Here is a 27,348-nt window from a genome sequence, read left to right as displayed (position 1 = left end):
TCCATCCTCTGGCAGGACAGTGTGCAAAGTGCGTCAGGAAGTGGGGACCAGGGGGTTATATATTGGTAAAAATTGAAATTAGCATTCTTAATTTTGACCACATCAGTTCACAGGAGGTCTTGTGATAGGCCATACGTATTTCTTAGAGTAGTTGAAAGGACCAACAGCATCTGTAAATGACTTGGGGTAAATACAGCACAGGGCTTTGATCAGTCCTGCCAGAGTAGCTGAATCTTCTTGTTTGTTTGTATTTTACTTGCAGATTCCCATGAAGAGAATCCCAAGCCATGAAGAACAGTGTCCTAACCGAAAACACCTTGGGGCTTGAAATAGTTTTAAAGCTTTAAGAATGTATAATCATCTATGCTTAATCTCCTGATGATTTCTTTATGTAGTGACATAGTCAAACTCTAATTTGTGCTCTGTTTGACTCGGGACGAGTTAGAAAAACTAGCTGTTTTCTCAGGCAGGCAATGCATGTATTGCAAAGGCATTTCAGATATAAACTGGGTACACAATTAATGGGGAGGCACTGAATGCTTACTAGGAAAGTGATAAATATGTATTTGCTGTAAAAAACACAAATATCAAAAGGCAGATAGTCAGTTTGATGGCAGGTGGGAAAAGTTGCTTTTTGTCTCTTATGTTATGCTTTGAAAAAAAGCCCCTAAAACTCAAAGCCTTTTCTCCTGTTTACTGCTTACAGTGAAATGCAGACTGATCTGTTTCCAACTCAGTTTGGCTTTCTGATTTCCATGGTTCAGCACAGTGCTTGGCATTATAAAGCCAAAGACAGCTGTAATACATTCAGTATCTCTGTTTCCTTTTACAAAATTAATTCTTTGAATTTTTGGCAAATTGACTGTTCATTTGTCAGTGTCACCTTAATCTGCAAAACAGATAGTGAGCAGCTCAGTCTACTTTTTCTCCTTTGTTTAAAGAAGTAGACAAAATAAAATACAATTTCCTGAGATATTTTCTGATTGTCCATCTTGTCAATATTACTAATGCTGTTTTCTGTGTCTACAAGGTGGTATTACATTTCTGCAGAAAAAGGAATTTGTGAAGTCTGTAGGAATTGCCATGGTGAGATTTTTCCTTTATACTGATGTTTAGGTAAATGCAAAATGCAGTCTCTTATTAGTAAGCCAGATGCCTATTTCAAATGTGGCTGTGGATTTAACTTACTGTGCTTGGCATAACAGGCCTCTTCTAGGTCTGAATTATTCCAACTAGAAAAAAAAATATTCCTAAGAAATCCTGCAGCTATTTGGACTGAAAAGTCCCTTCACTCCTATTAGCAGCTGAGATTTATTTTTCTGTTTAACTAGCTGGATCTTTTGTTCATGAGAATTGGCATCCTGCAGTGGCATGGTGTGTGTCCAGCAGTGAACGTGAACCTACATTGTAATGTCAGGGCAGAGACAGCAGTGTGATTTATTATCCAACTGGGCAACTGCTGAGCTTTGTGAAGCTCAGGCAGCCCACAGAGGTTCAGGGATGGGTGACCTTGGGCTTCCCTCTCCTCCTGCAGAAGTGAAACTTGGGGTAGAGCCAGGCTGGGGGGGTTGTGTCATGGCTGGGGAGGTCCAAAGCATGTGTGGCTTTGTGGCTCTGTCTGGATCTGGCCACGGGCCTACATGGGTGGCTCTGGTCAAGCCCAACTTATATCATAGGTGTTTTATCAGCAAGTGATATTAATAATGGCATTTTTCTTCTGCAGTATGGGGAATAATAGAGTTTCAAGTTTTTAATATTATTTGCAGTGAGCATAGCAATGACACAGTGTTTCTCTGCTTTTCCTAACCCACTCAGCTGACTGCAGTGCTGCTGCAGTTTGGGGCAGAAATCCGGGTTGTGGGTGATAGAATTTGACAGTTCAGTCTTCCCAGCTCGCCGTGATACCTGAGCCCCCTCAAAGCTGTGGGTGAAGGCTGCTGCTGACGGCATGGCTGGGCAGAGGTGACCTGTGCCTTTGCAGGAGTGGCTCCCCTTTGCTCTCAGCAGCTTTTCCGGAGCCCCTGGCAGTGCTGGGACTTCTTTTGCCTGCGCAGGCAGCCCGAGTGATGCCAACCCTGTTGTCAAAAACAACGAGGTGTGAGGTGATGCTACATGAAAGCTTTTGAAGAGCAAAATGCACAGCTCTCAGACTATTTGAGGTAATCAGCAGCTCCGTTACCCTGGGTAATCACAGTAAAACAACACCTACCATCACAGAGGTCTGCTGTTTTTTACTTGGTATTTTTGAGGACGGTAGCATGCCTGCAGGAATTCCTAGGTGGTCTCTGAATGTGTGTGGTGATGTCAGCAGCTTGGGGTATTAATTTTGCTGAAGTTTACGTCTGCTGACTCATCTGTTTAAAGAAGTTGATTCTTCATTTTCAGTGGGTAATAATTTCTCTCCCCTCATACAACAGTTGAGGAGAAAGAGATGGTTATGAGGTTTAGCAGGGGCTACCACAGTACAGGGTTTCCTTGCAGGCTTTTAACTTACTGCATATTTTAACTCACTGCTATATACAGAAAGCCTCAGTTTCATGGTTCTTCTTGGACCTTGTCCAGCTTCTGCTGTGAAAGTACAATTCAGCAGAAGCCCTTTTAGAATTTTTACTTATTTTTAGTATCCAAGAGTTCTGCATGTGGTATCCTGGAACTTCAGGGGAAGAGTCGTAGCAGTGGTGCCTTGGCATGCCTGATGAATGCCTTGATATCTCTGTTAGGATTTTTTTCCACTATTTTTTTTTCCATTGGGTAACAGAAAGTTAAAGCCCCCTCTGCTTTCCCGCTCTTAAAATCCAGTTTTGCCGCTCTTCTCTCCCTCCTCTGAGCACCCCTTTGGGAACAAGAAGGAATGGTGTCTCTGGCAAAGAAACAGGTAAGGTTTGGTTGGTAAGTGGAACTGATTTAATTAAATCTCCTTTTCAGCCTCATAATGGAGTCATTCAAGAAGGCAGAGGAGTAGGAATGTGGCTTCTGTGTCCTTTTTTCTCTCCTTTCTCTTTCCTTTTTCTGTCCCTGCAGTCAGTGAAAGTAAAAAAAAAGCTTTCTAAACAGAATGCCTTTTTCTGATGATTTAAAAAATAGACTATGTTAAAACTAAAATCTTATTTTTATTAGCTCATCTTTGCATTCCTGAAAATATTAGAGCAACTTTGATGAGTGTATAGCATTTGGTCTAGATAAATGCCAGTGTATGAGTGAGGATTCCAGATCTGTCTAACACCACCTGAAACTTCACAAACATTGAGCAATACAAACTTAATACCACAGAAGTCTGTTTTCCATCCTAATTAGCTCATGGGCTTTTATCATTAGTTTTACTTTTCGGCGCACTTAGGTTTTGTTATCTTGACAATTGATGTCAGTACTAGCATTGCTCAGAAAAACTGAACTTGGAATTTCGTTGAAATGGGTTTTTGTTTTTGAAGCCAAAGTATTTTGCAAGGCTCATCAGTTTACATGTTTTTTTTTCAGGGGAAAATGAAAGAGAGTTCTGAAGAAACTCAGAGAGAGAGTGTGTGCACGTGAGTGTGCAGATGCATGGTAGGCTGTTAAGGGACTGGCTTCAGATGTGGAAGACTTGGTTCAGCTTCCTGGTCTGCATGGTACAGAGCAATGCAGGATGGAAAACTACTCTCTGACCTTTGAATTGGGTGGAGTGAAAATTCAATCAGTGCTTTCTTACTGCTAGGAGTTTGCTCTGAGTAATGGTTTGCTTTCTTCAACTGGAAAGCAGGGATTTTTGATTTTCAGAATGAAGTTGTCACTTCGGGATCAGCTGTAAATGTTGGGCAGAAATCCTGGTCTTTCAACAGTAGTGATGACTCGTGTGAATAAATCTGAAGGAACTAACACTGGAGTAAGATAGCTGTTTGTGGTACTTATATAGTGCCAAAAAATGTATATATGTCCTGAGACATGGGTATACTGAGCTGGCTTCTGTCCCAGAAGCAATAAGGTTTTTCTCTGATGGAGCAAAACAAGCCCTGGCTGACTCTTCAGCTGTATTGTTTCAGATATTTGAACTAACTGTGCTGCAGTGCAGCAGTTTAGAAGAGCTATCCCTGAGTTTTATAAGATTGTGCTTTCTCTACCTGTTTGTATATGCCCATCTTCAGAGACAGAAAATGAACGCAAATACTCGTGCTCTCATGCTTGTTGGGAAATATGACTTCCCACTTGGTTTCACCAAACCTGTGAGGTGCTATGGCTCTGCTCCATCGGTGTGCTGTACCTCATCCCTTTCCTACAGACTGGCTTCGTTGGATATCTTTTAATGCCAGCATAATTATAACTCCTTGCCTTCGCATCCCCGAGCAGGAATGGGCGCAGATTCCACACGCACAGAGTCAGTGCACGCGCCGAACGCGGATCAGTCTGGGACAAAGCAGAACAGCTTGTTCTCTGTTTCAGAACTGAGCAAGGGCAATGATTTACTCAGTGTCTGCACTTCATAACAGGCTGCTCTCTAATCCACAGAACTGCTTCAAAGGGGCAAATTGGTTGTGTACGGGTAGATGTCTGACACAATAAGTTGAATGTTGACTTTGTGGGAATTTTAACTCTAGTATAATAATCTCTGTGCAAATCTTTTGACAGCATCAGGTTGTTTGTTTATTTAGAATTGTTGTAGATTGGTGGTTTTTTTCAAAATCTTTTTTCCTCAGCACTAACAAGTCAATGCATATTCCCTATCTGTTCATGTTCCCATATTGTGCAGTGCAGTGCTTTTCTTTCCTTGGGGAAATGGCCCTGAGTCTGTAACCAGAGACTTTATAAATGCTGTAGAACAGCTGTGCTCAACACGGCAAGGACTTTGTTTACTTCCACATTATTTATTCATGTATTCTTTTTCTTTTTCCAGCCTCCTGGCCCCCAAGTAATGGTGCTTTCTTTTCTTTTAATTTTTTTCTTCAAACTCCTTTAATGGAGAATTCAGCCTTTTCTACGAAACACCACATTCAGGGGTTTATGACTCATTTGTAGTTGGAATACCTACTGGGGCAGTACAGCAGGCTTGGATGCAATAAAATGAATCACCATGACAAGTTCTACGTAAGAGCTGTTTGGTAAATGTTCTGATACAAGAGAATGCCAAATGAAACAATTCCTTGCTTTCTTCCTTTGGCCTGAACAGTTTGCCCTGAAGATGAAAGCAATTGATTGTTAATTCCTTAGACATGTTAAAAAAATTGAGGATGCGTCAAGAGTAGGTGCTGCTTTCATTATGCTGTGATATCGCAATCTATGTAGAAAAGGCTGAGCTTGATCCCTGGCTTTACCATTCAGGCTAAGGTCTAGGTGGACAGCAAATTTTTATGGGAAGTGTTCTTGTGGGTGAAATGAATAAGATATTTTTAATAACTTCTTATTAGTGGGTTTGTACTGTTAGGAGTCAGGGCTCCACCCATTTTATATGTCTTTTCCAGCTGTGGTGAGTAGCATTTGATACTGCAGAGGAGGGAGAGGAAACCTCGCAGCACATTTGAAAATGGATGGATTTTTTTCTGAAGCAGCTCTATGAACTCAGTAGATCCTCTTCAGCCAACCAGTCTTTCTGGGATTGCAGCATAACAGTGAGATGGCAGTGCACTCCTCTGCTCTCTTCTGCAATGCTCAACCTCTTTAGCCAGCACAGTGCTCTGAGTGATTTTTTGGTAAATGTTTCCATTACTGTTGTATAGCTGTGGTATGCTTTACTCAGCAAGAGTTATTAGAAGGTATTTTTTAATTAACTGCATGTAGTCTGTGTTTCAGGAATGGGAGTTTAACTGAAAACTTAATTTGGCCAAGCTGTGCTTATGCATAGCTTAATATTATTATGCGTAACGCACACGTGTGCTCTCTTGCTTGCACTCCATTCTGTCTCTCTCTCATCTTTATCACCAATGATCCTGTGTTGCTTATTGGGCTTCAGTTCTGTAACTTGAGATTCCTGAGGCTGGAAACTATTTAGAAAAAAATATTTTCTTTACCTCCATAAAAATATAAAAACATTAGAGCTGGACAAAGTGTATCTCAACCTCTTTCATGAAAGCTAGGAAGAGCAGGAGTTCTGACAATTACTTTACTCTGCTGGTGGAGGGGATACAGCTGGCCTGGTGCATGGTGTGGTGCTGGTGTGGTCATCTGGTGCTGCCACATAAAACACATTGCATCACAAAGCTGCTCCCCTACTTCTGCAGGGTGTTTTCAAAGCCAAACAAATCACACGAACCTGGTGATGAGACTTAAAGCATCATCTGAAAATAGTTTGAAATCACCATTAAAAGGTAATGAAGTGATTTTTAAGGCAATGTGTTGGGTGGGGTTTTTTCCCTTGGCATTGCAGGTAAGGCATTCTAGTGAATTCCCACAGAAATGCCCGTGGAGAGTCAAATATATTTTCTGCTTGTCCAGGCTTTTGTTTATTGTTGGCATTGATTAGGTAATAGGTACAAACCTGATAACAGGCTGTGGCCTGGTTCCTTTGTTCTGAGGCTACATAAATATTTTGGTACCTTTTTTATATTTTATCTAAGAAGTCTTGTAGCAGATCTGTCTCTTCCCCCTGGTCTCCTGCACTGTGATCTACAGTAACCCTTGAAATAATTTTACATCTTCTTATATGCATGGAAGAGAAATGACTTTGGACTCATCAAATATGACCACCTTCACTAAAGCTACAGGAAGAATGTAGCCCTCTGTCTATCTTTATTGAGTAATAGTTTGATTCTGCAAAAAAAAAGTCATTGGAGAGAAAGTATAGCAGAGTGAAAACCTGAAGGAGTTAGCAGTTAGGAAAATAAAAGAATCATAAGCTTTTTTTAAAATATGGAAAGTACTTTTTTTCTCTTCTGAGCCTTTAATAAACCTGCAAGTCATGTTTTCAAGCTTTTCCTTTTTATTTATTTTTATTTCTCCACAAGCATGAGAACTTGAGATATCTTTTAAAATAAACAAAACAAAAATCCTGCAACTGAGACCTTTGGATTCTCACGGAGTCTTACAGTTCCAGCAACTGGAGCTTTAGGAAAAATATGAAGCTTGTAATAATAGTCATTCCCCCAATATGGGTTAAAGTTTGGAGTTCCATGGAATTGCACATTTCAATCAAATGCAAGATACAGCAATGGGAACAAGGTCCTGAGCTTAGTTCCCATTACACATGCTTATTCACACGGACAAAAATTCAGCTGAGGGTGTGTAAAGGAAGTGGGCAGCATTAGGATGCGTGAAGTTTGAAAAAATTCATTCTTTGGTTATCATTTCCTTCCTTTCTTCTTAGTATCTCTGCTTTCCCATCTATGTTGCACCTCTGATTCATCTTGTTGCCTTTGCCTTTCCTTGCTTTTAGAAATAGAGAAGTTCATAGGTTCCTTAGCCTCTAAACCTAAAGGATCTTTTTTTTCTCGGTATGTTCTATCTTCTGCAATTCAGAGATGTTCTTGTGATCTTCAGGGAATGGAGGGAGTGGGGTGGGACATGATTCCAGGTGTGCCAAAGGGTCAGCAGAGTGGTTGGGATGCACAAGGAAACTGGAGAATATTTTCCTGCTGCAGTGGTTCAGCTTCCCTTGTTTGTCTTCTGAGGCAAATGTTTTGTTTGTTTCTATTTGAGTTTTTGGTCTGTGTCAGGAGGAGCTGGGGAACTGGTTCCAAAATATCTTTTGCCGAGCACACTTCTTAAGACAAATTTCCCTTCAGTCTATAACTCACAGCTCCTCACCCTCCCACCTGGTGCCAAGGACTGCCATGAGGCAGATCCATAAGGTGGCTCATCTCTCTTGGACATATTTTTGAATAGGAGCAACCACCATAGGCACAACATACTTTTCAGAAAGAAGTAAGTCTTTTGGCCCATGATGTTTTGGGGAACAGTTTGGTTAATTTTAGAAAAGCAGGACAAAGCTGTTCCCAAGCACAGTGTAGCATTTCTACCTCTTCTGCTGGAGGAAAGGATGGCTGTGCAGTCAAGCTCTCACTTCTTCAGTCCTTTATGAGTGACAGGTAGAGCTACTTTCTGTCCCAGAGGCAGAGATCGATGTCTAAGAGTAACTCATGAAGGCTGACACAAACTCGTGGGTTGATGGAGATTGGATCTGTGGCCATGAACTGAATTGGAGTTGTGTGATGGAATTGGTACATTTAACATGTAGTTGTTTGAACAGATACCAGTAACTTTGTACTCTTTCGTTTGCATTCACTTGGAAATGCAGTCGAGGACTTCTTTGGTGCACTTGAAGTGACTTCCTTCCTTTTTCTAATATGTGGGTGTGCTTCCTAAAAATTGGAAGAAGCAGCATGCTTGCAGTGAATGCTCCAAATTTTAAAAAATCAAGCCTAACAGAGAAAAACCTTGTGTTTCCATTGTAGATGTCTTTGCTGTGGGCAAACGTGGTCATTTGCAAGAGTCCTTCTGTCCAAACTCTCCTGGTAGTTTGGGAGTTTGTACAGTTTTGTGTCTTTCATTTTTTTCTTTGCCATGTACCTTTTTGCTGCTGTGTGTGACAGATGCCTCACAAGTCTTTCATTCCCCTGAGGCGGACTATCTGCATAGTTGGTGAAAGATAATCTTGTGCATAAAGCTGCTTTTCCTTGTGGGAAAATAATTTTCTATTGGCTTTGGTGTTTTGATTGTGCTGTTTTTTTTTCTTTTCTGTGATTTTTCTCAGAAGTGTTGCTTCAGCATGGAAAAGGAAAGGATTTAGTGTTTTGTAGTTCAGAACTGGTCCATATTAAACCTTTTAAAAGGGGTGTCTCAGCTCGTGGCTTTTGTACTTTTTTATTAAATGAATTTAAAAAGCCTATATGTTGTCACCCATAAATATTACATGGCTAAACTTGCTGTGGATTTCCTACAAATCCCAGCATGTATCAGAGCTGTAGCTTAATCCAAGGGGCGGCTGATTAACACAACTTGTTAACCCTCTTCGGTTCTCTGGTTTTGGGACTTAAAATAGTTGGAAATGCCAGCAAATAGCCCATAGCTGTGCTCCTGAAGCTGGCCCTGTTGCTCTGACTGTGTTCCTGGCCTTTTCACTTCCCCTATTTCGAAGACCTGCCAGGAATAGCACATTTTATACGATGCCAAATTTATAAATTCCTCAGACCACTAGGTCTGGGAGGAATGTACTAATGGTGTGGCTGACTGAGTTTCGATCTGGGATGTTTTTAATTTTCAGACCATGTTAATTTATTTTGATCTGAAAATTACAAGATTCGCTTCAGTTCTCCATTTTATTGCTTTTTTTAATACTTCTTAGTTGCTTTTTTTTTTTTTTAACAATTAGGTCTTTCCACTGTGCAGTCATACCTTCTTTTTCTATCTTTGATAACTGATGAAGAAGCTGTGTGTTTCAGTACACTGTGAATCTCCTTGAGATGGTAATACCAATGTGTGTATCCTGGTTGGTTTGTGTCACACATGATTTTTATGCCAGCAGCTGTTTCCTGAACACCCAGCTAGGGCTTATCTCCAGATTGCTAGAAGCTATTCACAAATGCTGTATTCTGTGGGATCCAGTTCTAGGGTTTTACGGTTTTATGGCCCTGCTCACTGGAAAATAAGGTGGACTCCAACTGAGGGAGTGATGGAGCACCCTGTGGTATTTTTCTTTTTCTTTGACACGAAGTCTGTGGCTAGCACATGTCTTTCCCATGAGAATTCTTTTTGTGTTTTATAAACAAAGATAAAGTTTGGATGTTATTAAAAACAGTGTCTCGAGATTTGGACAGTGCAGGCCTGGCCAATCAAGCCTAGGGGGAAGTTTCTGACTGACCAATTATGGTGACCTTTGAAAACTCTATATATATGTTGGATTCAAACAATAAAGTACGTTTTTCTATGCCATGCTGAGAATCGGGGCTTCCCTTCTCTGCTAGCGGCTCAACGGCGACAGAAGTCCTGTTTTGGAAATTTCCTTTTAGTTTGTTCAAAGACTTTTATTTTAAATTAATGCCACAGACACCGGTTATCACTGCTGTATCAATTTTTACTGTCGAGCAACTGACTGAAATTGGTGTTTTTTTGCACCAATTGCCCAGCCTCAAATTAAATGAGAGATAACAATCGTTTGAGTGCCTGAGTAAATAATTTCCATTTCTGCATAAGATTATGATCCTATTAGAGTTCTGCATCCTCCTCTTATGGAGTTGTTCATGTTAACTCATTTCATACACACATTTGTTTTTTAATTATGGTTTCTTCCCAGGAGCTGTCTTTTCTTCCTGCCTGCTGTAACAGGAAAAATAAATAACTGGCACACAGCCTTTCTTGTGATGCCATTAGCCACTCAATACCTGGAATTAGGAGAGGCTTCTTAAAGTAGCTCTAAGTCAAGGAGCTCTGCAGAAAAGGGTGTGAATAAATCTTGAGTTCCCGCACGTCAACTGGATTTTTGTGCTGCTGCAGTTTAATCGCACATGTAGTTGAATGGGGTCTACCCCACATCCCCCCCTTTCAATAGGCCCTTTTCCAGCTCTTGATGTAGCCTCAACTCTGTTTAAATTATTTCTTAGAAAGAAGATCTCTTGATGTTTTTAGCTTTTGCAGACTCCTGACTGGCTGTTGATGTAGAGACTGCCTGCTGGGTGCCAGTTCAGACTTCACCTTGGCTGGTGGAGAGAGACAAGCTCTGCTTTGTCCTCTTCTTTCTCCGACCTCACCCCAATATGGTGGGCAGATGGCAGAAACACGAGCCCTGTGTGAGTGAAACCACGGTGCTCGCTGGGAGAAGCTGGAGGGGTGGAGAGCCTGTGGCCTGAGGATGAAATTTAGATTATTTTCCTCCCTAATCACATATTCTGTTTTTGTAATGAGGCTGGTGGTGAGCCCAGTATACCAGGTGAGCAAAACAATGTTGCCTGTGCTTTTGTCCTGCAGAAATGGCCTGTTTACAATACATGGAAGATTCAGTACAGCACACTGTGACCTCACATGTTAGGCAATTATTCCAGTGCCTCCATGGCGCCTGTTAAATGCATTTCTGTGCTGCTCGAGTTCTGTGGATGGACTCGTTCCTTCTAGTCTGCATCAGATGACAATGCAGAGGAAGAAACACACCACTGGCAGTGGGGCAGGACAGCCAGGACATTTGGAAAAGTTCTTCAGCTTTATGCCTGTCTCAGTTACAGTTGTCCCTCTGCCAGGCTGTACCCTTTGGCAGGTGGGGGAGGTTTTCATGGCATTTTTCTCCCTAGAGAAGTCTAAAGTGACTTGTCCATGTGTATTGGTTTTGTATATAAATATATAAACAGTGGTGGTAAGGAGTATGCAAGTTGCAAGCCTTTTTTTCAGAGATTTCAGGCCAACCCATTGCCTCTGGAGGCGGGGAGCACATGTGTCTCAAGAATTGGCTCAAGTAAAGCAAAGTCTAAATTCCTTGAGCGCTTGCTGGAGCACTCCTGAAAATCAGCATCATTCAGTGATGCTCAGCTGACAGTGCAGCCTCAAAGCAGTACCAGTTTTAATGTCTGCATGCTAGAAAAAAAAGCCTGTCAGATTTTGTGTGGCAGGGCTGCTTTATGACGCCTCCTGGGACAGGCTGCTGCCCATATAAACTGAAAAATGGCAGTGGAAGGATTTCTGTATCCTAGGATCTTAAACTTCTGGTGCCCAAGTCACAGTCTGCTACCCTGGGGCAAATTCCTTGCCATCCAGAAGCAGGATGATTTGGTTGACACTTTACTGGTACGCACTGTGCAAATAATTGTCTGGACTGTGTAATTTATTTTTTTTTTCTCACTCTTCCTTCTGTTTAGGCATCTAGACACAAAAGCTGAAACTGGCTCAAGGCCGCAGAGCAAACAAAACCTAAGTCAATTACTTTCTCTGTTGTATCACCATCTTTATTATTTCTTTCTCCTTAACTAAATTAAATCAGGGTGAAATCAATCAGGAAAAGATGCTGTTGTAATTCATTATCGTCCTTAAGACAAGCATGGAATATCTTATCCCACTCTTCCCAAGCTCAGAAAAAAAAGAAAACAGAACACAAAGGGTTGGGTTAAGTTAGCAGAATTGTTTTACCTCTTCCATTGTGTGTGCTCCTCTGTATGGAACTTGATGCTGTATTACAGCAATTTACACTGTGACAGAAAGTGTTCAGAAGCCCTGTTTTGAGTAAATGTTTAACTTTTGATAAATGCTGTATTGTTCTAGCCAAAAAGCTGTACAAACATGTCACCATTTGGTGCCTTTCCAGCATGCACACCTTGTTCCTCTGCGATGCTTTTGTTAAACTTGAATGAAATCAAGGTACATTAGGTACTCATCTAAAAGATAGACACGGAATTCAGACTCTTCAGAGTCACGTCCATCCTTGGTGTAAGATTTTCACTGCCCATGGAGGAATGAGTTTGTTCTGTTACCTATCTCTTCTTGCTGGTTGTGTTGGAGAACAAGTCCCTTTTTCCGGGACCATCTCTTTGTCAAGAAATCTGGCATGAGTAGAGATGCTATCATATTGTTTTCTCTTCTGTCCAGATGAGACCAAAAGCTGGATTGTCTGGGTGATTGTCTTGCAAGGGAGAGAGAAGCCTTATGAGTTTCTGCAGTTTGCCAGGCTTTAGGGTTGCTAGCTCCCCAATACTTGGTCCCGTTCACAAGATTCTTTGATATTTGACCAATTAGTCTAAAAATACCATTTATTAGAAAATAACAAACATACAAACAGAACAGATTGACATACATATGCACAAAATAAATGCATAATTGCAAAACTATAATAGCTAAAATGCAATTATGGGCTAAATGCTTGCTTGAACTATAAAAATAGTTAAAAATGCAAGATAAGAAATGCTTGCTTGAACTATAATGCAAGTTAAGAAAGGTACCTATAAGTTAGCCGGAATAATACAATTTAGGAAACCAATGATCTTACCAAAATCCAATTTTGGTGCTGGGATACATTAGAATCCTCCCTCAATCTTGCAAGAAGTTACCACAGGGCTGCATCCAGAGCCCTGGGGAGAAGTTTCCTCATGCTTCAGTATCCATGTAGAAAAGCTTCTACCTTTTCTGAGATTTCGTGAGCTTTTTATAGGATAAAAACGTGTGGCTTTTGGGGTCACTGAAAATTTTTCACATTCTTTCTACATTCCACAGGACAGTGTCTTTCCAGACTTTCAGTTGCCAGCACCAGGTAGCCGTTGATTAGGCTATCAACCTAATCTGGGCACTCAATTTCCTGGGACTGATCAGGGAGAGAGAGAAGGGGGGGAAGAACATCCTGCCACAGTGATATTGCTCACTGAAATGTAGCTCTGGGAGGCAAAGGCTGAGGTGAGCTGTTTAGAATTGGGAGCATCTGTGAAGGTGTGGGGAAGAGCTCTGGTTGAGTAGGTCAGCAGAGCTGAGTTGCAGTTGAGACAGGGAAAGCCAGGATGCTTCAGAGACCATAAAATAGAGCTACTATTTCAGGAAAGGGAGAATATTCAGTCTAGCCAGTGGCTGCCTCTAAAAATACTTCAAATATCATTCGAGTCAAAAACAGGACAGGCTATATGCATATTTACCAAAAGGTGAAAATTAACCACCAGGCATCTTGCCTTTTGGAACATTTCACTGTAGGTGAAAAACATTGTTATTCTCCCTGTCTGTCAAAATTTCCCATGACAAAACTTGATTGGAATAAGCAACTGTGAGCCCAAAAGTACATCTAGACCTGGAAGCAAATGTGTGCAGATAGTTTAGATACAGAGGTTTCTGCTGTCATGTTTTCCCTTCTGCTGTCAGGCTGTTGCTTCCTATTTTCTGGAAGGAGATTGAGGAACAGTGTGTTGGTGAGCAGAAGTCATAGTAGCTGCCCAGAGCAAACAGTTCGATTGTGAGGCACCAAAATGAGTACTCATAAAAATGGACAGGTCTATGCTTTAAGCCAAAGCTATTCAGTATGGTCAAGTAATGCCCTTGAATGTGGAAAAATCTCTATTCCTGACTGAGCACCCTGAACTAATGGCAGAATTGAGCTCTCCTGGAAAGAGGGATTGGATGTGCTGAGAACAAGACAGTGAAGATCAGAACCTTCACCATATTCACCCAGTACAAGCAAGTAATGCAGGGAAAATAATTATGGAATTTCCAGCAAAAGCAAATTTTAGTGACTTAGGGATTTTTTTTGTTCTTTGAACCAATGAAACAGTGCTTCAATGTGATTGGTTTTTTCCAAGGTAGCCAGTGTGGTTTTTTGTAAAATGACATATTTCATCCGGATCAAAATACTTTTTAAACAAAACTGCAAAGTTTTCTAGAAGAGTTATACCTTTTGCTCAGGAAGTTAAAGCAAGCACAACCTTTTACAGCCTGCGTTTTCCTGGGAATTTGGTGGTGAATAGTCCACATTAGTAATCCAAACCTTATGTTTCTGCAGCAGTGTAAATACCACTAGAACAGGGCACTCTTTTAAGTTGGGACATTTTTATTTTAGGCTTTTTTTCCTCATGAAAGCAGACCTGTGTAAGCATCAGTAACACGCATATGATTACAGTATAATGAAAAATTTCTCATGCTCCTCGCTGTTCTTGAGTCAGCTGGTGGAGGTTGGATGGGGGTAGAGTTATCCAGCTGTTGCCTCACCAGCACTCAGCTACTGCAGGTGTGAGTTTAGAGTGCACAGTCTGAAAGAATTCTGCATCTGAATTTGTGTAGTGATTCTCTAAGACCTTGAGGTACTGGACGCTTTCTTCCTAACTTGATTAACCATTACATTGTTTGGGATTCTCTTTGAAGGTTCTCTCTTAGTGTGTTGTGTGCTTTCTACACTTCATGTTTCCACCACTGACCCCATTATCCTTACTCCTTTTTCTCAAATATTAATGTATTAGCCCATTATCCATTGCAGAATTGCTCTTTTCTTTAGAAGCAAAAGATCATCATCATTAGATGATGATCCTTCTCAGTATAAAGTTGTCTTCTTAATGCTCTACAGAGTAAACAAACTACATCTTAAAATACTTTCTGGGACCATCTGGTAACTTGGACAGTATGCAAGATGAACATCTTCATGAAAACCTCAGAAACTGTCAGTCAGAACCAGAGGGGCTATAGATCTGCAAGAAAGTGTTTCATTTCGAAAAATGAATTTATTATTCAATTCTGCTGTTAGTTCAGGGTGTTTCATTTGGAAAAATGAATTTATTATTCAATTCTGCTGTTAGTTCAGGGTGCTCAGTCAGGAATAGAGGTTTTTTCCTTATTCAAGGGCATTGCTTGATTATACCAAATAGCTTTGGCTTAAAGCATAGACATGTCAATTTTTATGAGTACTCATTTTGGTGCCTCAGTATTATATGCTGAAACTAAAGGTAACAAACTTGCGTGTGTGTGTGGGTGTGGGGGTGGGTGGGTGTGTGTGTATTTTCTAGTCCAAATCAGTCTTAGTCTGGCCGTAGTCATTGTTTTCCTGGCCAGGGCTGGATCACAGTGACCAAATTCACTGTTTAGGAATTCCCAGCAAGGCAAGCTCCTCAGTTCCATGCCCAGGTAATGAAAGCCACTCTTTGTTTTGTTGTGGGAGTGCACCTCTGGATGTGTATGTGTGAAAGGGAGTTAGGGCTCAAATCTGGAAAAGATGCCCCCAGGAACCTGGGATGTGTTGCCAAACCTGCTTGTCTTGCCCTCACTGCAAATGCCAGATGTGACTCTTAGATCTCGTATTTACTGACATAAATGTGCTACCTGCAGCTAATCAACAACGCAGGCACCTGACCCTTCCCACGACAGTGACCCACCTTAGCAAGCAGAATAAACTGCCTGTGTCCATCCATCCTCTCCAAGGAGAGCTCTGGAGAACAGGGACAAGCAGTGATGGGTTTGCTCCCTTAACACACTTGTGGGAAGCACTCAGGTGATGTACCTGGTATAGGAGTCTGTTTCTGAAACTTGCCTTTATTCTACTTTAAAAAAATATTGATGTTTTTACATTTTTGCCACATTTCACCATCTGAAAGTTGTCTACAGCCCTAGTGTACAAGCTGGGAAATGTGGTTTTGGGGAAGCAGGACTTGGCCTTTAATAATTTTTCTAGCTGAAAGAGCAGCAGTGAAACTGCAGCTTCGCCTCGCATACGTGGTTTCTGCAATTAAGGGCTGCAGCTGTTCTACTTTTTTTGTCTCTGTGACGCAAATCAAAGCGCAGCAATGGTATTGCCTGAGGGAAGAGAGAAAGCTACTTGCTCGCTTCCCCGTGCTGATAACTAAGCAGTGATGACAAGAAACTGGGGCAAAGGAAAGTTCAAAAGCAGAATCGGAATATTATAAATGACTGGAGAAACACAGGTGCTTCTTCCTCGGCACAAAAGGGAAATAGGACTGCACGAATGTCAGAAGAAATAATCAGCTGCCCAAAGGAAAAGATGTAGGGCTGTAAAATTTCTGTCACTCAAATGGATTCTGGCATGTATGCAAGTTGGGGTCTGTATGATATCAAATATGTTACAGTCAGCCCCATTTTAAATGTGATTAATTTTCACTTGGTGACTTCAACCATAAGAACCTTGATTGCCTCACTTTTGCATGTGAGTCCCCTTTTCACATGCATTTTGATTTCTACCTAAATGGTGAGGTCTGATTCACTAGCCTTGAGTCCTCCTTTCATAGGAGGAAATTGTAAGGGAACAGAAATATTAAGAGTATGAGCAGCATTTCTTGTCTGAGGTCATGCAGCAAGCAGAAGAGAGAGTTTGAATGTCCTGATGTCTTGAATCCCAACCTGCTTTCTGCACTAACTTCTAAACTGATATGTGTGGCCATCCCAAGTCTGTGTATTTGTTCCCTTGTTATCTAAACTGAATTTCATAGGTGTTCATTAAAGATAAATTTTGCAGGTTTGGTGTGGAACTAAAATGGGACTATAGCTTCATTTAGGCATCAAAGGTACCTATTACAGCAAATGCAGACTTCTGCCAGGCAGGCTAGAGAAGTCCTTTCTGCTGGTCTGTGTGCTCCAGCCCTGGCAGCAGGCAGCCTCCTGGGAGGGCAGGAGCTGCAGGGTTTAAGGCATCCCTGGCTCTGCTTTCATTGTCTTACAACCTGGCCATTTTGGGGGAGCTTGTGAGAGGGGCAGCAAATGACATGGGCAGTACTGTGAACTGTGACATTCATGATTTGAAATAAGACTTACAGGAAAGCAAATTGCACAGGGGTAGAATAATGTGGTTCTCTGTCATCTACACAGCGAGCATTCTACCCACATGCATAATCCCAGGCACAAAATGAAAAATTAAACATTGCAGATGCACTTAAAATGAGCTGTATCATGGAAAGTGTTGGGCCACTTTAAATTGATGTTACTAGTCCTGCCTGTAGCACAGTTGCCTGTGAGTCAATACAGACTCGAGCATTTTCTTCTGGTGGTACTTGCACCAGGAAACCCCATATGCTATGATGGAAAATAAATCCACATGTATTGCAAGGCTGGGATTTAAGATTTTTTGTTGTTGGTTGGTTGGTTGGTTGATTTGGGGTTTTTTTTGTTTTTTTGTTTTTGTTTTGGTGGTTGTTAACTCCAGCTTTTTTTTTTTCTACCAAGGCAAAAATAGATTTCAGGATTGAATAATTACCATCAAGCTAACTAGTTTACAGCACTTAACTTAAAATAAGGAAATAGTTTAGAAGAATGTTTATATGTTTGCTAATAGCAATTTTATTGGTAATAAAGAGGCTTGTTGACTTCTTTGCTGCAGGCTGCATTTATGTCTTAGTTTTCATGGCTGGAAGCTAAGGAAGTGCAAGTGCTTTATCATGGTACTTTACAAGCAAGATCCACAAAAGTACTCAGGAGCTTTTCAGTCACCTGGACATTACTGAGTAGCCCACAAATGACCTACCCACACTTGTAGTTATTCCTCAGTCCTAAAGCACAGCTTTTTACCTATGGGATCCCTTCTCTGTAAGTGCAATTTCCTCAGGCAGATACGAAAAGGCTCTCTGAACTCTGCAGTTCCTCATTTTGTTAGATGTTTGCTCGGCTTAATGTCGTACAAGCATATTTTCACAGATTTTGTCTTCTAATGTAATTTTTGTACTCATGAGTAGTTGAGGGTGATAAGGGAACATTCCTTTCCACTTGATCCAGTTGTAACCATAATGGCAAGTGAAGTTTGTATTGGAGTTCTGACATTTTTAGGACTCCCTCCCTTCAGGAGGACAAGGTGAAACTTCAAAATCGGGTGTATACTGAGTATTCATTAATGATGCTTTGTAATGATGCTTTGTGATGCTTTATTTCCCATCATTCTGCTGTCTTGAAATTTGTAAAATAATGAATAATGAACTCATTTTATCATGTCAAAGCAATATTAATATCAATATCTAGTAGTTACTACTGTAAAATGCTTTAATATGAACTACAAGAGGAAGAGTAAAATTTATTAGTAATTCCTTAAAATTGATTGATATGCTAGAGCGTTTCAAAGAAAAAAATACCTAGATGGGATGCATGCAGTGCTAGCCTGATTACAATAAATTTAAAATTTTTTCCTGCTGTTTATAGTTATGATAATTGGGTGTTAAAGACTTTCTACTGAGTTTGATGCTGACTCTCTTTCTTTATTACTTCCTGCTTCTAATCACCCTTGAACTGGATTAATCTCCACCACAGACATAATATTTAGCACAAAATTCCTTGCCACTATTTGTAGAATTTTCCAGGGCTTTGGTACCGAGTCGTCAGCAAGCAAACTGTGGTTGTATTTTTTGCACTTGGCATTGTAAAATGTGACTGAATGTGGACATCTGGAAGGACACATGTGCTTTCCATTCCTCCATGAGGAAAAGGTTGTCCCTGTGTCAGCTACAGATCCACTGTGTGATGATCACGTGCAGCTTTAAACTTCATCTCCTTGATCATCTAGTGCTGTGCAAATAATGGGCTGCTATTAGAATCTGCCACTTGTCTTGAGCGACTTCTCTTTTTTAAAAATAAACCTTTTTGAGTTGGTAACTTACCTGTTTTAGGAAGATAAGACCTTGTCTTCTAAGTAATTTGAAATGCTACTTCCAGAGTGTTTTCTGATGCATGAATAAAGCCTTGAGCAAACCAGGATTTGTCCACTGGTTGTAAAAATGCTTGAATTACCTCCAGACTGTAAGATTGTAATCTGGTCCCCATGGTCATTTACTGGACAAGGTGAGGCCAGATTTGTAAGAAGAAATGTTCCCATGCTTGCAGTTCTGACTTGCTTTAAACAAATATAAAGACTTTTTAATTTAAATGTATAACAAATCTGTGCTAATTTTTTTGGGTTTTAAATAAATTCCAGTGGCCTACCAAAGGGAAAGGTTTCTTACTTTCTCTCTCCCCCCTCTCACTTGGTCCTCCTCTGACAAAATGATTCCTGTAAATAGGAAGTACAATAAAATTGTTCATGTGACTTGCAGGAAAAAGGAAGAGTCCTCTTCTGGCTTTGCACATCACTGAAATCTGTACTGATGAGGCTGTTCAATGTAGGGATATGGTCAAGTACTGCTTTATGATATAGCAATGCTGGTGAAAACTGCTGAACGTCAGCTGCTTGTAAGATGCCATTCTCTGGTGGAGAAGACAACAGTTGAAAACAAAAATGTCATAGAAGCTGTCATTGCAGCCTCCCAGTTACCTGGGATATGCAGTCATCACCGAAGGTGTGGTTGTGATTGCCATTGCTAATTGCAGTGGGAATTTGGGACAGTCTTTACAACTTGCAGCAAAGGCAGTTGTTCCTAGCTCTAGCTGTGATATCCTCTTTTGGATATTCAAGCAGTTGCATTAGCCAGCACAAATGAATACTTGTGTGCTTGTATCTTATGTAGTATGTTTTCTAAATCAGGCATTTCAATCCTCAGCAGCTTTTCAGGGTCAGTCTAAGAAAAGCAGGGAGAATTTGAATGCTAAAATGCCTGGTTTTCTAAATGTAAATCTAAATCTAAATCTAAATCTAAATCTAAATCTATCTGTTCATGCATGTTCTCAAAATAACCTTTCCTCTGGTTTTGTGTGAACTTCAGCTAAACTTGGGTTTTTTTCATTACTTCCAATGTTTGGTATTTAACGTCCAGATTTTTTTGTTTGTTTGTTTACTTTTCCCTCTTGGATAAACTCATGGTCAAGAACTTAGGGCTCCATTCTGTTGTTTTTGCCTAATGTTAAAATACTATCATTGAAGTAACTAGCATTATTTTTTATTATAATATTTGCTGTTTGACACTTGAAGCAGCATTCTTGATCCTTCAGCTTTCCTAACAAAATGACTTGGTGGATTGCTCATGGAATAATTTATGAATTTTTACCTACCTATTTGAGACTGGGGCTTGAGGTAGCTGGAAAGAAACAGGCAGGAATCCTAACTACTCTACTTTTAAAAAATGATTAATATGTTACATCATGCGTAAGCATCTAGCATGGGAGGAAAGATGCTTCAACTGGAATGTTTCTTTATTTTTTTTTTTTTTCCTAGTGACAAATCTCTATTGGCTGAAGGGGATTTAAAAAACCCTGTTATTCTATATTGGTATTAACCTAGTTCTCTTTTGTCCTCACAAACTAGTATTAAAAATACCCAGCTGTATTCAGAAAGTATATTTTGGAGACCCTTCTTCAACTGCTTTGCATAGGTCTGCTGCCTTTAGAAGGCCAGAACCAATAGATCTGGAAATAGAGGCACAGCTTGTCTTGGTAAGAGGGATTGTTTTGGTTTAGGGGAAATGCTTAATAACACATCTTTTAATTAGTTTTTGCAGCTGGTCATGTGTTGTTTTCCCGTGTCAGCCACACTAGTATTTGTATATAGCTGAAAGGAAATTGGTCTTGTTAAGTTATAGATTGAGGTAAACAAGAAATGCAAGCCATGCCAAGATCTAACAGCAAGATTTTCATGTTTTGTAAGTGCAGCAGCCAAAATACTAATCTCTGACTTGAATGTCTGTACTAAACTCAATATAAGTGAAGCAGTAGATATATTAAGCTCAAAATAAGAGTTAGAAGGAACAATGGTGCAGAAAATATGATGTAATGTATTCCCCCCCCCCATGTGTTGATTTGAAATGCATTCATAGAGCTATATTAGCTTGTTTGTCATTCTTCATAATTACCAAATGAGCTCTGCATAGGAGCAGACAACGGTAATCAGACAGTCAATTATTTACTGGCTCCTCTGCTTGCATTTGCATCTATTTTCATTTTACATTATTACAAGGACTTTGAGAGGATTTGCAAAGCGTGGAGGCAAAATGAGAGGTAAGAATTTCATTTGGCTTTCATTTCATTTCTCATTGCCTCCAGTGAAGTTTTTTTTTACTGTTTGCTCCCAGATGTGCATTTGAGTGTGGGGACAGGGAGAGGCAGGCAGGCAGAATTTCTTCCACCGATTCCCACATAACTCAGTGCACAGCACAGAGCTCAGCATGGAAAAAGCTTTGGAGTGCACTGACAGTTTTATTGACTGTCCCTTTTGCAGCGACATGCCAGCCCCCTTTGAAATGATGGTTAACAGGAGTGAGTGAATACACATGGCCTTTGTAAGACAGTGATAAATTGGGGGACAGTTGGACCACAATGGCTTCAGAAGTTACGTGTTCGCCATCAGTGCCCCAAGGCCATTTATGTTCTGTGTCAGTGGGGTGCATCTGAATACCATATGTCACAAAGACTAATGTCCTCACTCTTCCTTCTAATGGGCACGGCAGACACCACGCACTTGGAAATTTCCGTGCCTGCCTCTGAGATAAACAGTAACAGGGCCAGCTAATTGTGTGTGCTGTTAAACACCAGAACTGCTCACTTGAAAGGTGGGCCCTGGCAATTAATGAGAGCCATTAAGGGAATGAACAGAACCCAGAAAAAAGGCATTTTTTTCCTGCCACAGGGCTTGGTGGTAACAAATTAATTGGGCTCTTGTCCAGACCTATTGCTGCTTCACTTTTAGGAGAGAAGTTAGGAACATGTTGGAGTGTGATAATTTTAAGAGTACTGGATGATACTTTAGACACTGGTTTGCAGAGGCCAGGGCAAGAATACACCTGAGAAGATGAAATCTCCCTCTTAACTGGGATGGAGAAACTGAATTCTAAAAAATGTGTAATCATACTAATGTGTAAAATTCACTCGTGGGACGAGGTCAGATTGCAATGTGTATAAAGATAAGGGCTGCGATATGTTAATGAATAAGGAAAGTGTTCTGGAGCAAAGCTTCAGGGTGAGCACATCATTGTGTGTGCAGGGTGGATTATAGGGGTACACTCCAGGTTAAGTGAATTTGGGAATTCAGTAGTCACTGAATGGACAAAAAGTGCTTCTGCCTGCATTCCGACAGGTTTTCCTTTGCTTCCAGTCTTGTGTAATGCAATAGATTTCATGGAGTTTGAGGTAAACAGAGCTGTTCCATGTGTTATTTCAGATGCTTGATGTTCTGTGAATGTCTGTGGCCAATGGTTGAATGACCAGCACTGCAAATCACAAGAAAATGGCAGCCATGCAAGGAATTAAACATATTGATTCTGGATGCATTTCATCTTGTTGTGCGAATCAGGAAAAGATTATCCTACTGCAACTGCTGAGATCATGGCTCTGCTCTTTAACGTTTTTAGAAGCACCAGAATTACACTGTGGCATAGACAAGATGTTCATCCAGTGATGCTCATCCTTCCATTCAGATGTATTGCGAAATAAAAGGGGATGTGTAGGTTTCTGGAGTAGACAATGCCTGGGATTCGTTCTTTAACCAGAGAAGCTAAAAGCTGGGAAGGCAGGGCATTCACTGCGTAAATGGAAAGAACAAAAAGCAGCTGAAAATAGAGGTGATCATTTCTGAACTGTGTCAAATGTGCAAAAGCTCATATTACATTCTCTTACGTATTTGTTTGTCTGTGCTAACCCATGTAGGATTTTTAGGGCATAGTTGACATGCAGGAGAGTGATTCCCATGTTCAGTACCTGCCGTTGATGAATGTTTGAGTAAATAATCACAAAGAATTAGTAAGAATGGTAAAAAATGCCTATGTATTACAGAAACTACAATTAAAACCTTAAAGAATTGAAAATATTTGAACACTCTTATAAATGTACATTTTTTTGTACAACTTTGCATTTTTGGAACAATGTTTCTTCTGTGTATGTAAACCTGCTGTTTAGTGAACTTCATTTTCAGAACATTCCATATATAAGTGGATATGGTAAAATCTGAATTCACCTCTTTTGCCGCCTCTTAGAAATCTGACCTTCAAACCTTACCTTTGCTTTTTTCTTAAAGAGAAGTATTTTGTTTTATAGTAGCTGATTCATTACTCTGTATTTGTGCTTTGTGTTGTTTCTGTTGCTTATTTACCCTTCAAAGCATCTTCTAGCTTTAAAGAAACTTCTTCAGACTTCAAGTGATGTGGATCTTCATCCTCCCATTACAGCTGATTAAAACAAAGGGACAGATTGAATGACCTGGTCAGGGTTCTGCAGGGAATCAGTGCTGCAGTTTGGGATGGGAGAGGGGCATTTCCCGTTAATTTATTTTAACCATTAGGCCAGTGATGATGAGTTTGACTACAATCAAAAGTGTGTCCCTGGTGGTCCTGTTTTGTTTTTGTTTTTCCTCTCTGCCTGTATTGATGAGTGCTTTTGCATTCCTACTCTGTTACTTCTTAGTCCTGGGATCGGCTTTAGGGAGCTGAAGACAAGCAGAAGAGGGTAATGAAAGGGTAGAAGGTGACAGAAGGCAAACCAGTCCTGGACGCTACTCTGGGGGCCCAAAGTGCTTCAGAGCAGGAGATGAGCACCTTTTCTATTTTAACAGGTGATAATGTTTTCCCTCAGATGTGTGGTCTTTGAGCTAGTAACCGTGTGGGGGTGAGGGGGATGTGCTGGGAAGCTTTGTTGGTGGCTGCAGTCCAGTGGAGAATTTGTGGTCACTGGTCAGGGTAGAGCCCACAGCTCAGAGAGCCTGTGGCCACATTTCCAGCCCTTTTCCCTGCTGCTGTTCATTTCTGTCCAGGGTGTGTATGTCAATGTGTGGCTCGCCAAGCACTTCTGTAGGGCCCAGACAGCTCTGAGCCTGTGACTTTCCCTGGGGAGAGGAGAGGCACAAGAGGGTGTGATGTGCCAAAGCCAATGGCAGATCTGGAGAGTAAACCCCTCATCTCCCTGGCTGGTGAGAAACCCAGTTTTTACATTGTGTAATGAATTTGTGTGTTTATAAAGTAGGAGGCTGATACTGAAGGTGGCATGAAGCACACTCCTTGTCTCTCCTAGGCAGTGTGTCAGCTTACTCACAAACCTCCAGGCTTCAACTGGAAAAAAAGACGTAGAGATCCCTGAATTTTTCTCTTCCAGTTATTCTCCACATTTCATATCTGCCTATGCTTCAGGTTGAAAATACTTTTGTCTAAAACAATATATTGCCTGATTTTAATTAGGTTTTTTTTGAGGGAGAGTTGGTTTTGTTTCCTTGGTTGGGTCAAATCCTGCTTCCTGCGATAAATGGCTTTCTCTGTAATGGGTGCACTGATTACTCCAAGGCACACATCTGCTAAAGGATGCCTTTGAAAGTCAGGCTAATTTGTTGGATAAGTGGCAGATTTCTGATTGCAATCTCTTTTCGATACAGAGGATCATTTAAGTAAGACAATAATCCTCTCTTTTTTTTCCCTAGCCTTATGTTTGGGGTTTTTTTCCATCTCTGTCGTAATCATCTTACTCTTAATTTTTCCTCCTCTCTAGGCACACCTTGGTTTCTCTTTTTTCAGAAACAGTTACCAAATATGATTGCAGGGAGTTCTGTTGTAGTACAGTTTGCATGTGACATTGACACTGTTGTGAGCTCAGAAACTACACTACGTGAAATTATAGGAATATGTCGAGTACTCTGGCTTCAAAAGACAAACCATCTCTTCGGGCTTTTGAAATCCACATAAAAATGGCAATTTTGGAAATAGCTGTCAGGGGAATGCTTAGCTGATTTTTTCAATTCTTGCAACAAAGGTTCTTGCTACAGAGGTAGGAGAGGGGTCTCCTGCCTCTCTGGGTGTTGTGCCTGCATCTCTGTGTTGATTGTATGCATAAGGACAGAGAAACGCAGTATGACACAGACACAGCATGACATTACTGTATTCTCTAATAAATGTCAAATGTTAAGCCCTCCCCCCTTTTATTTTTTTTTAATAAAGACTAAAAATATTTTAGTAATTTTAAGGCTAAACCTGTGCTAAAAATCTTCAGAATTTGGGGATGAAAAATAATCTTCTTCTTAATTAACTTTTTGCAATCCTCTATTTTTGCCTAGTTGTTATTGTTTGTATTTAACATAGCCTGTTTCACTTCACAAACCAGTTACAAACTGTGTTATCAAAACCACCTTCTAGTGCCTAGGAGCTGTATTAGAAGGCTTGGCTGGCACAGCTGGAGTGTCAGATCCGGAAAAGTGCTTTCTGAACATTTTTTCAAGCCTTATTTTCAAGGTATGAGAGTTCCACTTTGGGGATAAGCAAACTGAGAGGGGAAATAAATTACACTTTGGTGTATGCACATGTTGTTGCTCAAAATGGAACCTGGGTCTTGTAGCTCTCTACAATGCTGTATCCACTGTACCCAACAGCGTTCATATATAAATTTATCTGTATTTTTCATACATGCATAAAATAAGTAAAATGCTTCCTCTGAAGATTTGTTTAACCAGACAGAAGTGTTGCTCTTTTATGGGTATGGAGAAATAGGATTAGCAATAAAGCGAACTGAAGCCTGGGCAAAGCTTACCGTCTTTGTTTTTGCAAATCTAGAGTAGCTTTCGGGATGATCTTTGTGCCCTCATGCAGGGTGTGCTCTGCCAGTGTTGCAGCACAGTTTTCAGACACAACTGCTTCCTGGAGGAGAGGCCTCTGAGGATACCTTTTCGCTCTTGCTGGTGCTCAGATAAAATAGCTGAGGGAAACGGCTGTTTCTATGAACCATGGATGTACAGTTAGGTTAAACTGGTCTTCTTCTGGCTTATTAAAAGAGCTGTGGATGGAGAAACCCTGGAGACTTTTTGTAAACTTTTCTTTTTGATGTTTCGCGATTTGTTTTTAAAAGCAGAACTGATTAGAATAAATAGTTGGTCAGGTACATACGTTTTCTCGTTCCTGGTATTTTTAAGATAAACAAGTTGAAAGCTCCGTAGTGTTCTTTGTACTTTCTTATGAGTTTATTTTGAAGGGTTTTTCCATTGTACATTGTTTTTTTTTCCCTTTTTTCCATAATAAAGTTTGAATTTGGAAGTGTGTGCGAATTGGAAGTAGCAGAGTTAGCAGTCCTCTCTTCTGGCTTTCTAAAATAGTGCAAAGCACTGAGTCACTTCTTGCCACTAATAAGTTGCGTCATTTTGCCAGGATCAGAATGTTCCAGTCTCAAAGCAAATAGTTTTAAAAGTGAAAAACCAGTTGTTACCATATATGTGTGTGTGTGTTCATAAACACACACACACACACACACACACACACACACACACACACACACACACACACACACACACAGAGTCCCTCACTCTCTCTCTAATGTGTCTGCTTATCCAAAGGTGATGATTGATCCTTCTGTGTGTGGGCAGTGAATTAATAACCATCACTTCTTTCCACTTCCCCGCAGGCTTCAGTTTCAGCAAGGGAGGAGATAAAAAATACACTCATAATGTTTTTAAAGGTGAGGTTTATAAGCATAAATGAGGAAAAACGTGGGGAGATTCCATGGGGAAAAAAAGAGAAGAAAAAGGTGGGGAGAATGCTAACCTTGTCAGATTAACTTCTTATTGTGGTTTTATTTTGGTTCAAAGTATTATTTGTTATACCCAGTCCTGAAGTGATTTCTGTCCTATATGTGAGCTGTTGCAATGCAATAAGGTAAACTCCACAAAAAACCAGGTGTGTTCCTGCTCCTGGTTGTGTGCAGATGTTTTCTATGCTGAACATTTGATATGTTGATTTGCAAAATTTATCAGGCAGGAATGAAAAGCACCATTTTTACTCTGATTATTTTTCTGTCTGTATATCTTCATGCTTTGCCAGCAAACCTGGTCCATTTTGCCATCAGGATTTCATCAGGCTAAGTCAATTCTAATGTTTTAATGGCCTCACTGGAAGAAAATTACCCTCCAATGAGAAAAACTGACAAAAGGGGAAAACCACTGGAGAGGTGTGTGTGCAGGGACCTGTGGCTGGAGAGGCCAGGAAGGGCTGGGCTAAGGCAGGGACAAAGCCTTGGAGATTGCCCAGAGGTAGCTCTGGTTTATTCTAAATAATCATGCCAAACCCCTGGCAGGGGCTGTAAGTGCCAGCACGCTGAATTTTTTCAGAAAGGAATCTGAAGGTTCCTGGATCTCATTGCACTGAAGGAATCAGATCTCAGGACTTCGCTGGCTGGCTGGGATGCTGAGATAATTGC

At 40.6% G+C, this 27,348-nt stretch overlaps 1 protein-coding gene across 3 annotated transcripts in view; it reads left to right on the top strand.

Annotated features, from left to right (window-relative positions):
• PDE3A (phosphodiesterase 3A) overlaps positions 1 to 27,348 on the top strand; it is a 225,222-nt gene that overhangs the window by 35,858 nt on the left and 162,016 nt on the right. The window contains exon 1 of one of the 3 annotated variants that reach the window (XM_085049181.1): positions 2,208 to 2,875. The exons of the other annotated variants lie outside the window; for them this stretch is intronic. Within the exon in view, the coding sequence (XP_084905307.1) occupies positions 2,852 to 2,875 (24 nt within the window). The 5' untranslated portion in view covers positions 2,208 to 2,851. Of the gene's footprint in view, positions 1 to 2,207; positions 2,876 to 27,348 lie in introns of those variants that run through there. 3 annotated transcript variants of the gene reach the window in all.

This window comes from Lichenostomus cassidix, chromosome 1Aa, assembly GCF_008360975.1.
Source record: "Lichenostomus cassidix isolate B80296 chromosome 1Aa, HeHo_3.0, whole genome shotgun sequence".
Lineage (NCBI taxonomy): Eukaryota > Metazoa > Chordata > Aves > Passeriformes > Meliphagidae > Lichenostomus > Lichenostomus cassidix.
The sequence above is the reverse complement of the archived record's forward strand: the minus strand, read 5'-3'. Positions and strand labels throughout refer to the sequence as shown.